This window comes from Esox lucius, chromosome 8 (assembly GCF_011004845.1).
Source record: "Esox lucius isolate fEsoLuc1 chromosome 8, fEsoLuc1.pri, whole genome shotgun sequence".
NCBI classification, from domain to species: Eukaryota; Metazoa; Chordata; class Actinopteri; order Esociformes; family Esocidae; genus Esox; species Esox lucius.
Window position 1 is genome coordinate 10,376,078 of NC_047576.1, and position 14,240 is coordinate 10,390,317.

General features: G+C 40.4%; 1 protein-coding gene across 1 annotated transcript in view; it reads right to left on the bottom strand.

Moving 5' to 3' along the window:
• Window positions 1-2,145: 2,145 nt before the first annotated feature.
• The window catches only part of LOC105011466 (adaptor related protein complex 1 subunit mu 1), a 32,724-nt gene continuing 20,629 nt past the window's right edge, over window positions 2,146-14,240 (bottom strand). Inside the window, exons 11-12 of the mRNA XM_010871503.4 lie at window positions 11,697-11,772; window positions 2,146-3,626 (exon numbers count right to left, since the gene is read on the bottom strand). Of these exons, the coding sequence (XP_010869805.1) occupies window positions 3,604-3,626; window positions 11,697-11,772 (99 nt within the window). The 3' untranslated portion in view covers window positions 2,146-3,603. The remainder of the gene's footprint in view (window positions 3,627-11,696; window positions 11,773-14,240) is intronic.

A 14,240-nucleotide genomic window follows, 5' to 3' on the forward strand; every position in this document is an offset into this window, starting at 1 on the left:
GCTCTGTGCATCAGCGTAGTAACGAACTTCCGCTTTTGTCTAGAAGTCTGCATTGCAGTTTCCGGTTTACTTACTAATACTCATCCACATTAGTAAACACCTAAACTCACAACAAGATGAGTGATGCTGTTGTACGGAAAAAATGAAATATAATGTACGTGACTCATTTAATTTTCAAGGTACAAGTGGGGCATCATTTTAATCAGGAGAATGTCCTCTTTTTAATAAAATATGGCTTGCGCCATTCAATGACTTCAAATGCTAGACTAGAAATAGTCAGAAAAGGCGATTTTTTTATATACTTCCATGTAATGCAGGTTTAAGCGCAATTAATATCATATAGGACCAGATGTTCACTTCCTATGCCAGTTGTTATTTTTCAGTTTCGTTGTGAAATGAGGTTACAGTAGTAAAATAAAAGAGGAGACCTGTTTTGGTGCTTTTTTGAGGCTATGGAATTTTAAGCGTAATTCAGGTTAGAAGAGGCTGAACGAAGGTTCGTTTCAAATCACTTGCTATGGGGACGCGCTAGCGTTCCAGCTCAGCCAGCGTTCTTTTGCCGTTTTTGAGGCTAGGGTGATTTTTTTATGCGTTCTATTGTCCTGCCTAATACTACACTAAAAAGGAACACATCGCTAACTAGCTTACACCACAGTAAACTACTTACCCTCGTAGTTGTGCAGATAACTCGATACGTAGAGTTTGAATCCCTTGTTCCGCTTGCTTGTTGGAGCAGGGGACCAGGCATCAACAATTGGACATCACTAATGCTTATTTTAGGCAGGTCTTGGAGACATCTACTAAAAACTGAAATTTTGGGCGACGCAGGTGATCGCCTTAAGTAAACCGGAAACTGACATGCCGACATCTGGCTAAAGCGGAACTTCGTCCATACGCTTGTGCACAGAGCCTATTATGTGCACACAGTTTATTTATTTAGATGAAAAGATTTCTCTTACCAAGAAAACAGAACTGAGGGTGTACTCCGTGCGGCAGCTGTTCGACCTGCCACAGACCGCGATGGTGCACCTCTACACTGCCATCATAGAGTCCATCCTGACGTCCTCCATCATCGTCTGGTGCGCTCAGCAGAGAGGGTGATTGGCTGTAATCTGCCATCTCTAGACGATCTACACACCTCCGGGACACACGGAGGCGAGTGGCAAAGATTGGGACGGATCCCTCTCACCCCGGAATTTGACGATTCAGAATTGTCCCCTGTGGCAGAAGGTGTGGTCTATCAGGACCAGAACCTCTCGCCACAAGGATGGTTTCTTTCCTACAGCAGTAGGTCTCATGAACATCCCCCAGAACCAAACTGACTATAGCCCACTCCCCACATACACACACACAACACTCAACTAGACAAAGGTTTTGTCATTTATTAATGTATTGCGCAGTCTTTTTATATGTTTTTTATTTCTTGTATAAACTGTGTGAACTAACAGGCCAAAACAAATTTCTTGTTTGTGGTGAAAGATACTTGGCAAAAAAGCTCTTTCTGATTGTCCATACTCCTTTGATGTCATTCACACAGGCTAAACACCTGTTCACATATACACATCACATATCAGAAAATCTGTCAATGTTTCTGATCACCGTTTGTACTGTTACAAGATGACATGGCATCATACCCTGGGCTTTTCTGAACAGAATGAGACACGCTTTCTCAATCTCAAGACAGCTGGCTGCCAAACACCTGAACTTTTGCAACTGTGAGTAAAGGATAGGTTACCAGCCTGTTTTAAACCAAGCAAGTATTCACACTCTAATTTCTCAGTGGCACAGCTAAGCTAAATAAAAAATAAGTATTACTGGACAATTGAAGACTATTCTTTGAGTCAAAAAAAGTCCTTGAAATTACCGTATGGTTTTATTTGTTTTTGTGATACTGGTTAAACCTCTCTCCAATCCATTTCATTTGTTTCGTGAAACAGGTTTCATGCAATTTTGTCATATTTTGAACAGGAGTCCTTCCTCCCCCCAATTTGATAGAACTAGTCCCTGGTCCAAAACATTTTGATGGATGGAATTATTTCCACAATGGATACATTTACCATTCACTCAAATGTAACCAAAACATGTTCCAGAAAACAGTTCCATAGGAAGCCTGCAATAGTATTCAATCAAAAGAAACAACCAAGCTCTTTTCTGATAAAACTACTTTATTGGTGCTTGATTTTTAGAGATACATTACAGATTGCAATACAGGCAAGTCAACACCACTACTAAAAGCAGTATAACTGAAAAGTGGTTTCCGAAACCAAAGTTTTCCCATATTATTCAAAAGTAAGCAATAGTCTGTTTGGATGATGAGGTTCAGACCTTTGTATGCTCAAACAAAACGTCATTTTATTTAAATTTTTAAGATCAATTTGCTGTGAACTGAATAGTAATATAAACACGTTTAATCAATCAGGTATGGATACATTTGCTGTGTATCCAAATGCTCTTGCCTTATGTAAACAGTTGCAATCAAATAATAAATTGACAAGAAACAGAAACCTCAAATCCAAACACAAAGCCACTAGGACTGTTGGCCCTGTGATTTGGACACAAACAACTGTTTATAAGACCAAGATGATGAAACTCCATAAGGGAGAAAGTGTCCCCTGGTGGGGTCACCACAGAGATGTTTTTTGTGCCACATTCACTGTTTACCGATTTTGGCCTAGTTTCTGAGAACGTGTTCAAGCAGCCATGGTAGCCAACAGTTAACACTGATAGTAACTCTCACCATACAACTAAAAGACCTGCTAGCAATGCACACACAAACTCTTAAGAGCTAGCTTCTTTCGGTCAGAAGAGTTTACATCATGTCGTTTTCCACTGACCAACGTGAAGACAAAATAAAAATAGAAAGATGAGAATGAAAATAATGTAATTACTAAAATATGTGTATCTGACGTTTAAACAAATCAACATGTAATTAGATTCCTCAGAGATAATTTTGGCCTGAAATTCAGTGTCATGAGACAAACATAAAAAAAAAAAAGTGTGGCACATTTTATTGGTTTGAACATTTTAAGCACCCACTTGCATCTGCACAAACTGATCAATGCACCTTATTTTTACCGTTAAGCGACACAAACACTGTCTTATGATTCTTGACCAGTTAACAGGTTGAAAATAATTAGCATAACTGCATAACAATGTAAACAGGAAAACAGAGAAATTAGGAACACTGCGTTCACACTGACTTCGTTTAACACTGTAAATGCTTAAAAGTTACTTTTTAAGCACCTGAAATTGACCTTTAAAATTTGAGATCACACCTTAAGGAGAGAATTTAGATGTAAAATAGGGAATAGTATCAATATTTGTACTCATTATTTGCAAAGGACTTACCTTTCACTACCTAAAGAATGATCATACATTTTACAGCTAGAGTAAAACTGTAACCAATTTATATACTGTCATCAATTAAGTAGCATTATTATATGATGGCACTAAACTTGAACCAAACTTCCAGCTTGAACTGAAAACAAATAATGAAATTTTACAACAAATATCCATGACAAAGGTGATAAAGTAGCTGTACTTTGTTGACCAATCCCTGGTCCATCAATAGAAATATGGGTTCTTCATCACCTTATGCAGCTTCTATTGGGTTCGGAGCTGGTAATCTGCAAAAGACAAACTTCGTTTTTAGGGAACAAAATCAATATAGTTTAGTCACAGATGGATACTGAAACTTTAAAATAGGAGTGGAGATTATGAGCAGCAAAACCAAAAAGCTTTCACTCCATTCCATAACTGAAACACTCACACAGTGGGAGATAATTCATACAAATTAATGTTTTAATATTACACCTAGAGCCAAACAAAAGAAAATCAGATGTGTCTCCAGGGAGCTGGCTCCACCCATTGTAAAACTAACAGTAGAAAGACAATAAGTACAGACAACTCTTATTCAAACTAGCAGCTAAAGGATAGGTTTCCTTGGATGGCGTAAGACCAAATATTGTGTGTTTTGAGGAGATGTGGAGTTAGGAACCTATGGTGCTTTGCTTGGCAGTACGAGTCGTAAATAAACATCTTAAATGCACATACATTAACAGAGTGAAGCAAACAGCTGTGTTGAGTTTGGTTTCTTGGCTCAGGCCAAGTTCTGACTGCTTATCTGTTCAGAAATCTCAGAGATTTAAGTAGAGGTGAGCATGACATCCGCACGCATGCACGCGCACAGACACACACACCAGCTTGTATAATTGTTGATGTGTGTGTGTGTGTGTGGACTGAGACCCACACGTCATGAGGGCAAGCACGCAGCATGGGCCGGATTTAACAAGACCAGCACCGCCTGTTAGTGGAAACCTCTCAAAAATCGTACTCTTTAGCCTAAAGAACACAGCCTAGATTTCTGTAATGATAACAATGAAAAAAAAAACACCATTTGTTATGGAAACACTGCAGTACGAGGAAGGTTAGACATAGAGTGATGAAACAGCTTGCCCCCTAAGCCCAGCGTATCTGGTTTTCATTTGCCTTAAACCATATCTGCTTTAAGAGCAATTAAGTGTAAAGCCTTGAGTGGAGCAGTGTTTCTGTGGTTGCTAGGAGGAACTAGGCACTTGGAACAATAGTGAACTAAGCCCAATAGTATTGTGACGTTCCGCGGGTTTGACAGTATTTGTAATTCATTTAACGTGACAGCGGTTGTAAAACGTCTGGTAGTTGTGAAACGTCAAACAGAGACGACTACATATCCTTGCCACAGGCTCTACACTTCATAACATGTTTACTTGCTGCAAAACTCAACCGTTCACTTTTTAAATGTGGGGATTCACCCATTAGTTTGAATGATTTGGCATGTGCATAAAACTCAAGGTTTTTCGACATTAAAACAACTTTAAGAGACCTTATATACTTCGGAATGCTACAACTCCAATACCACTACTGGGTTATATAATGACTACCTGGGGGAAAAAAGTTGTTTTTACGGAACTCTTTAATCCAGTCTACACATCAGTCTAAATTAACCTGACTTGGGAGGATAACTGTTTTTAATTGTAGCGTGCACACGTCACATGCTAGACAATGGGGCTCGTGGCTCATTTCCACCCCCCAAAAGCCTGCTTGAAAATGACTGTCCTCTTAACCATCAAACGCATGCTGGTTTCCTATATGGCTTTTGAGTGAGGAGAACATTAAAGGGGTAAAATAAGACAGCTTAAGTCTTCAGCACTACTTTGGCTGTGGTAATTGATAGGCTGCGTTTAAAGGCCTTTACTGCACACTCATGGGAGGTCTTTAATTTGGTCCCATGCTCCCTTCTCTCCTGAAACGCATGCGCACGTTCGGCTTTGCGGAGGCGGAGCCAGTGCATGATTTTGCTGACTCGGGCTGAGGCCCAGTCACGGGGGTGGGGCGGCTCTGGGGGTCGTGTCACTCTTTCATACCACTCCAATACTAGAACAGTCCTCTGTGACAGCTCAGTGACCTCAGGCATCGCAACAGCACGCCAATCAGTACGTACGGCCACACCAAGGTCCCCAGGCCGCTCTGCAAAACCAACAGTCAGCCCGAGGAAACAGCCCGGCTGCCAAAGGCCGCAGTCCCTCCAATAGTAAAGCAGTAAACCCAACTTGAGCTGTACAATGACGTGTATAGCTGCCTCATAAAAGAACACTGCTCCTCTTTAAAAGTCATATGAAACACAATGTTTCAGCGAACGACCGTCCTCAATATCAGACATGAAACACAACAACGGCAGAATCACACACCACTGACACACACACACACACACACACACACACGCACACGCACGCACACGCACACGCACACACACGCACACACACGCGCGCACGCGCGCGCACGCGCGCACCCTCCCTAAAAGGTAAGACATACTAAAAGAGTATGATTTGCAGAGAACTCAACAATACAAAGCGCACCTGCCCCACTCCCAACATGTCTGCCTTTGTGTCTGGTATGATGAATGTCAGTGGTAGTTTTGTAGCAACTGTTCAACTGCTACTTGGCAACTGCATTCAAACTGCACACAGAGACATCAGACTTCATTTTGAAAGATATAATGTGGTTAGAAAAGCTTGGACCTTGCATAAATGACAGTGTGCTCCCTTGGTCAATCAGACCATTAGTTTAAAATATTAAGCCATGTGCTAGCACAAGGACAAGCTCTGTAAAAGGAGGGAGTTGTGAAGTGACTCCCTGCCTCTCATTCAATTATTTCTTCTAAAGTATTAACAAAACCACAGAGGCTGTCACAGGTAATATTAAAGATACCTTACATTTACTCAAGAAGATTGAATCAACTGTCAAGTTACAGCTCTGAACGTCTTTCCCTGAACGTCGCAAACCTCTTGATCTACAAAATTAAAGAGTAGGGAAAAAAAGACATGGCCATGGCAGGAACTCAGTTGGAAAGTGGGTGCCAAATTCTGCCACTAAAATCCAGAACACTTTAAGATGATGCAAGCAGTTTGATCAGGTGGCGTCGGCCTATATTAAGTTGGGATCTTAGAGGTGAACGTGGAAGTATAAATGCAAGCATAACTTGGCATTGCCCAGAACAATAGGGCTGTCCAAGATAAAATAAATTGCAATTAGGAAATTGCCAATTGCAAAGCAGTAGGCTTTTCTTCCTCACACCTATCGTAAGAAATTTCAGTGTCCCATCTTCATCCCATAAAATGTAATATTTATGGCAGTGCAATTGTGAAACATCTATAGAGGTACAAAGTATCCATAGACACATAGGAGTAGTCCTATTTAAAACATGAAAATAATCAATTAAATCATATAACCTATCATCGCTCTAGTAAAGATGTGTCTGGTCTACATTGCTGAACTGTATTTTACATGGATAACCAGGCCAAAGTGGATAAAACAGAGCCTTCTGGTCATTATTCTAGGTATGCACATTAGTGCACCAATGCTGATGGCTGGTAACTTTTTGGTTCTGAACAACCAAAAGACAAGATATTGTTTAAGATAATTATTTTACTCTGAAACCTTTGGAACCATCTTACAACCATGTGAAAAGGTACAGCCCCCAGAAATGTGTCTTATTTTGTACATATTTGGACAAATTGATATTTGAGCTAAATTCCAACGCCATTCATCGATAAATGTAACCCAATTGAACCAATCACACAAAACAATTGACCTTTGAAACCATTTATGCAATCGAAAAGTACAGAAATGCAATTTCAAATTAGTATTGCACCATCACATAAAATGCCAAAAATTTTAATCAGGTGCACAAAATTATTAGACGATAACCTGGGAGGGCCCAGCTTTCCATCATGATTGTAAATGTAGTCCAGTTTGGTCTTAACCGTAATGGTGTGTGGTGACACATCACGCCAAGGTTAAAAAGCCTAGAGACTCTCAGAAGAAAAATGAATGATTCCCATCAGTCTAGGAAGGGTTATAAAGCCATTTCCAAGAAATTCAAAGCACAATATTGCTACGGATCATCTAGAAATGTAGAAAATTCCAGACCACTGGCGATCTACACAATACAGGTTGTCCCAACAACTTCAGAACAGGAATTGGCCAAAAGATGCTCATAGAAGTCTCTGTGAACCCCAGCGTATCATCAAGTGATCCACAGGATGTACAAACATGGCCTAAATGGAAGGTCAGGAAGGAAGAAACCTCTGTTCTCAAAAAAGAATATCAAGACATGACTGTTGTTTGAAGAATACCAAGACAAGACACATAGGCAGATCAAAAATACTGGAACAATGTGCTCTGGACAGGATAGAAAGTTGGAGTTATTTTTCTATGCCAGAAACCACATTTGACAAAAACAAAACATTGCCTTTGAACTGAAAAACATCATAAGACAAAAACATCATAAGCCTAAAACATGGAAGTGGTGGCATTATGGTTTGGGGCTGCTTTCCTTTCACAATTACACCAAGTCAGCTTCAGTTGAAGAAGTATTGTAAAGAAGAGTGGGCAAAAGTGAATCCCAGGCAAAGTGAGACTGGCAGACAGACAAGAAATGACTACATGACCTTAAGTCAAAGGAAGCAACTTCATCTATTGACGATAGGGGTGTACTAACCTTTCCACACAATACAAATGATTTCTGAGGATTTTTTTTAAGCATAAATGAATAAAAAGTATATTATTTTAATGACAGTTAAGTAAATACCTCCATCTGTCAAAAGTGAAGATTACTTAAGTTCAAATACGTAAAAAAAACATTAAAATAAAACAACTTTCCAAGGGGGTGCTGTTTCACAACTGTACAAACCAGATCAAATAGGCAAATGTATAACTATAAAATGCCAAGGGTAGCTACAGCTATACAGCTCCGGAAAAAATTAAGAGACCACTGCACCTTTTTCTTTCCTTTCCAAAAATGTTGAAAAGGAAAGTTGTGAGTGAGGAACAGAAGCGTTCAATTTTCAGTGGTCTCTTATGTTTTGAGTGAGGAACAGAAGGGTTAAAATTTTCTTTTGACCTTCTTGGAAAGGAAAGAAAAAGGTGCAGTGGTCTCTTAATTCTTTCTGGAGCTCTATGTAGCCAGGTCAAACTTACATTTTCCCTCATTCAGTTTCACACTTGCTCCAGACACAACACAATTTCAGAACCTCTTTTAGACTGACAAACTGTGCAAACCCACAGCACCAGCAATGGAAAAGCCAGATGATGCAGGCGCAAGTCACACAGATGTTCCTACCTTCATTCAAAAAAATAAAATAATACTTTCCTCATGCCTTAGACAAAACCATAGACACGTTTCATGAGATGTCTAGTCTTTACAACTAACTACAAACACTCTGAAAGACACTTTGTAATGACGCTGATGTGATCTACTGTGTTGTTTGATTAAATTAAGACTTTATACATCAACTTGATGTGTTTCATTAACAGTTTTGATGAGCGATAGTGAATTTGGCTTTTGTATAGGTATTATTTCAAATACACTTAAAATGTCTAGTGTTCTTAAAACTCTAAGCAGGACTAGTGGACCTGTCCTTTTGGTGAGCTACATATTATTGTGGACTAAAGAACTACAAGATTCTGTCCGAACGCACAGGAAATTCTGCAAGAACACAACGACCCACCCATTATTAAGTTCTAACCCTAACAGTATGAAATCTATCACCCAACCAGAAGACGTCAGTAATTCAACTGGTACTTGTTTTATTAAATCTTATCAGTAACATTTACAGAGAGGGGGCCGACTGAAAGTCTGCTTTCAGTTTCACCAGCCCCGAATTCCCCTCTCACATGTACATTCCTAAATCATTCCTTGGCGAAATGCACTGGCAATAACCCGGCTGAAACAAAAGGTAACATCAACATTTAAGAGCAAGGGCTAGCACGTGGAGTCCCTGTGGATTACTGACATTCGTCATCCAGTAACCTCAAACCGGAGGGGTCACCATCATTTGGCAAAGGCCTCTGCAGCTGGCCCTCCCCTCTCAATACACTAGCAGGTTCTCTCAGTCCTCAGGGACCTCAGAGCTTTTCCTCCCTCCGGTGTTTTTCTTAATTTTTTTCCCCCTTCTTGCAAAAGATGGTATCAATGTCAGAGTTGCAGCATCTTAAATCCTTCGTCGTGTTTGAGCTTTCCCTCTCCTCGAAGACAATAGATGGGGAGCCTTATTCAGAGGGATCCAGCCAACATCATGCAATCTTGCTGCCAGGATTCAGTTTCATATTTAATTACAATTTCGGATGAAAATGTATCAGCGTTAATTGGATTATTCTATTAAAAAATATGGACAGGATCAGCGAGGAATCAATAAGGTTAGTGATTGACTAGAATTGAGTTATGCTTGAGTTCAACTTTGTCTTCAAGCCACCAGTGCTGTGAAGACAATTGAGCAAGGACCTGTAGTCTGACCAGGCACAGAACAAACAAAAATGGCCAGGATGAAAAGACTGGTGTCCTTCCTGAAGAATCGAGACAGCAGACTGTAGGTGGAGAAAAATGCCCTCCTTTGGTTGATATTGGAGGTAATAAATGTGTTGGCCCAGGTCTGCACTGCAAATGCTAGTATATAATTCAGATAACCTCTGTTGGGGTGTAGTACAGTATGACAGCTGGTCAGTGGCCGCCAAGAACAACTATTGCCTGGCTGCTTCCTTCCTGACAATCAGGGGAGGGGGGAGGGACACTGTCTTGACCAACTGCACAGATAACCTAATCAGGAAGAGAGGCCCGAAGGGAGTCTGACTGTAGAGCTTCAAAATACAGTAAAGAATCCAAAAGACACAAACAGCACTGAATAACGCACAAGCTAAACCAGTGGTGCCATTCTGTTTAACAGTTTCCCAAACGCGGTCATTTTCCAAACTTCTGTATGAATATTGAAAACACTCACAGAATACAAATTGTGTGTAATTATCCTTAAATAGGGAATCTGGCAGTGAGAGAGAAATGTGTGGTTCTTGATAAATATAGCTTGCTGCAGTCGCTATTTTAAACAAAGAGATCTGATTCATGTTTTAACTCGGTTTACGTTTGCAGTGTAGCAGTCACAATTGCTGCACGGAACATTTACGGATTGTGCACAGGCGCCCAGGAGTTCCCATCAGCTGATGATCAGACGCCTGAATCGGACAGCGCAAGCCAAACGCACAAATTTAATTGATCAGACATTGTGTTAGGTGTAGCTTGGAAGCCAATTGTGGCTAAACAGGGATGGGATACTTGATTAGATAGTAGCCGCAAGCCTGCAGTGTCAAATAGGGCTGGGATGACAATTGTCTGTTGACAATGTTAGGCAGCCATCAATGATGGCAACAACATCAAAGTCAAAAACAATGTTTTACTACATCAGAACTGGACCCGTGCTCCCGGGTCCTCCTGTGCACAAGCGTGCAGAGCAAAGAGCAACAAGCAGATTAACGTGCCAAATGGTCTGTTCCCTTATTTTCCATAGACCATATCCTTCATCTTCAGAAACATACAGTATCTGGTTGTAACACTAGTATCCTAAGGCTTTTTCCAATCTTTTAATGATCAGCCATCAAATCCATTAATCCGGCCTAATGGAATTACACCTCAGAACTCTTTTTGCTAAGTATAATAATGAGAGAGAATTGCAAAACAATTGCAAGATAGGCTTAGGAAGGGAGGTTAAGCTGCTGTCGGAAATCATTCCTTGACAAACCAAACTAGAATTGCCCATTGGCTTTGGTAAATACAGTTGTAGTAAATGTTACCATGACAAATTAAAGTTGAATGTAATACGGATGAAGGGTTACTTAAGGTCCTTGAATTGCGCTAGGTCCACACGATGTCATCTACCAACTAGTGATACGGTCTGGTTGTCTCACAAACAACTTATATTTAAGACCTACAAAAAAGACAGTTATTTATCTAAAGATGCTACCAAAGATACATACTATCTTTAAAGAATATAATGATAGTTTGAATATATAAAAATATCATAGCCTAATGAAAATGTTGAGGGGGTCAATGCTTTGTTTTTAAGTTGTTCAGGATAGTATGAAACAGCAGGGCCACTAGTCTTTGGAACAGAAATTGGCAATTGCCCAGTGAAAATACTTTTTTAATCTTTGGCAAGTTTAAATTTTCAGTTGAATATAGATTTTTGTTTTATTTGATGTTTACTGGCTGGGCAGATAATGATAGATGGTCATTTGAGAGTTGGTGACATCATCACTGATGAGAGAAAATTGTGAATGCCCATTAGGTCTGCATGTTTTATTATGGAGAGGTGTGGGGAGTTTAGCCTTACCACCGTTCTGTGTGATGTATCGAACCCATGGCAGAGCCTGGTAGCCACTCTTCTCAATGATCTTCAGGTAACGCACCTAAAAAAAAAACATTAACGTCACGCAATGTATATTATAACACAGAAAGGTGACAAGTGAGAATCCACAATTGAAATGTACTTAAATACTAACTTCAACAATGTCAACAAAATATTTAATTACACCGTGTAACACATTTGAAAGTGTTATTTCCTAATTGCTTATGTATCAAAAATGCCAATTATTCCCCACAAACCGGTATCTTTGTCAGACCACAGAAAGATTGAAAATGTTTTATTAATTGATTTGCATTTTAATGAGTGAATTAAGTATTTGATCCCCTCTCAATAAGAAAGATTTCTGGCTCCCAGGTGTCTTTTATACAGGTAACGAGCTGAGATTAGGAGCACACTCCAAATCTCAGCTTGTTACCTGTATAAAAGACCTGTCCACGGAAGCAATCAATCAGATTCCAAACTCACCACCATGGCCAAGACCAAAGAGCTGATATTAGGGACAAGACTGTAGACCTACACAAGGCTGGAATGGGCTACAAGACCATCGCCAAGCAGCTTGGTGAGAAGGTGACAACAGCTGGTGCGATTATTTGCAAATGGAAGAAACACAAAAGAACTGTCAATCTCCCTCGGTCCGGGGCTCTATGCAAGATCTCACCTCGTGGAGTTGCAATGATCATGAGAACGGTGAGGAATCAGCCCAGAACTACATGGGAGGATCTGGTCAATGATTTCAAGGCAGCTGGGACCATAGTCACCAAGAAAACAATTGGTAACACACTACGCCATGAAAGACTGAAATCCTGCAGCGTACGCAAGGTCCCCCTGCTCAGGAAAGCACATGTACAGGGCCGTCTGAGGTTTGCCAATGAACATCTGAATGATTCAGAGGAGAACTAGGTGAAAGCGTTGTGGTCAGATGAGACCAAAATCGAGATCTTAGGCATCCACTCAACTTGCCGTGTTTGGAAGAGGAGGAATGCTGCCTATGACCAAGAACACTATCCCCACAGTCAAACTTGGAGGTGGAAACTTTGTGCTTTGGGGGTGATTATCGGCTAAGGGGACAGGACAACTTCACTGCATCAAAAGGATGGTGGACGTGACCAAGTACCGTCAAATCTTGAGTGAGAACCTCCTTCCCTCAGCCAGGGCATTGAAAATGGGTCGTGGATGGGTAATCAAGCATGACAATGACCCAAAACACACGGCCAAGTCAAGAAAAGATTGGCTCAAGAAGCAGCACATTAAGGTCCTGGAGTGGCCTAAGATTGGCTCAAGAAGCAGCACATTAAGGTCCTGGAGTGGCCTAGCCCAGGCGATTCGAATGTTATCATTGGATTGAATGGGCGTTGTCAGTGGTTATCAGCCTCATAGATATGGGTCAGAAGGGGCCTGCTAGCCTACTGGTAGGCTCAGAAGGCTGTTATCATCCATTCGCATGGTTAATTTAGTATTTAGAATTGACAAAATTATCACAGTTTAAAGGCTCTCATTTTAATGGTCTTACCTGTAGACTTACCCTAAACCCTAACCCATTGTAGTGGTCTTACCTGTAGCAGCGACCTGAATTTGTCTGGGATTGGATCTGGAGTCTTCTCGTGTATTTATCCGTGATTAACCATGCGAATGGATGATAACAGCCTTCTGAGCCTACCAGTAGGCGTAGCAGGCCCCTTCTGACCCATATCTATGAGGCTGATAACCACTGATAACGCCCATTCAATCCAATGATAACATTCGAACCGGGTGCCTAGCCAGTCTCCAGACCTTAATCCCAAAGAAAATCTGTGGAGGGAGCTGAAGGTTGGAGTTGCCAAATGTCAGCCTCGAAAGCTTAATGACTTGGAGAAGATCTGCAGAGGAGTGGGACAAAATCCCTCCTGAGATGTGTGCAAACCTGGTGGCCAACTACAAGAAACGTCTGACCTCTGTGATTGACAACAAGGGTTTTGCCACCAAGTACTAAGTCATGTTTTGCAGAGGCGTCGAATACTTATTTCACTCATTAAAATGCAAATAAATTGATAACATTTTTGACATGTTTTTCTGGATTTGTTTGTTGTTATTCTGTCTCTCACTGTTCAAATAAACCTACCATTTCTTTGTCAGTGGGCAAACGTACAAAATCAGCAGGGGATAAAAAAAAATTCCCTTACTTTACATGATCATTTTGGATGAATGTTGTTGTTTTCTGACTTTGTGAATGAAAAGATACAAATTCGCCCATTTTCTCATTGGAAATAGGTACATTTCAAAAGATCACTGTCCTGGTAACAAAAGCAAAGTTTGTGGGAAATTGTTGCAATTCTCTATACTTGTTAGGTATAAGAAATTACGAAATAATACTTATTACACAGAACCAAAAATTGTTACTTAGTGTTATATTGCAATACAATCTCTCCTGAATTTAGCAAAGAACCATGGTTATTTCTATTCAGTACAGATCCTCATTCATGTATGTTGAAAAGAACACCAAAGAATGAACATAAACTGAGTACCATACGATCA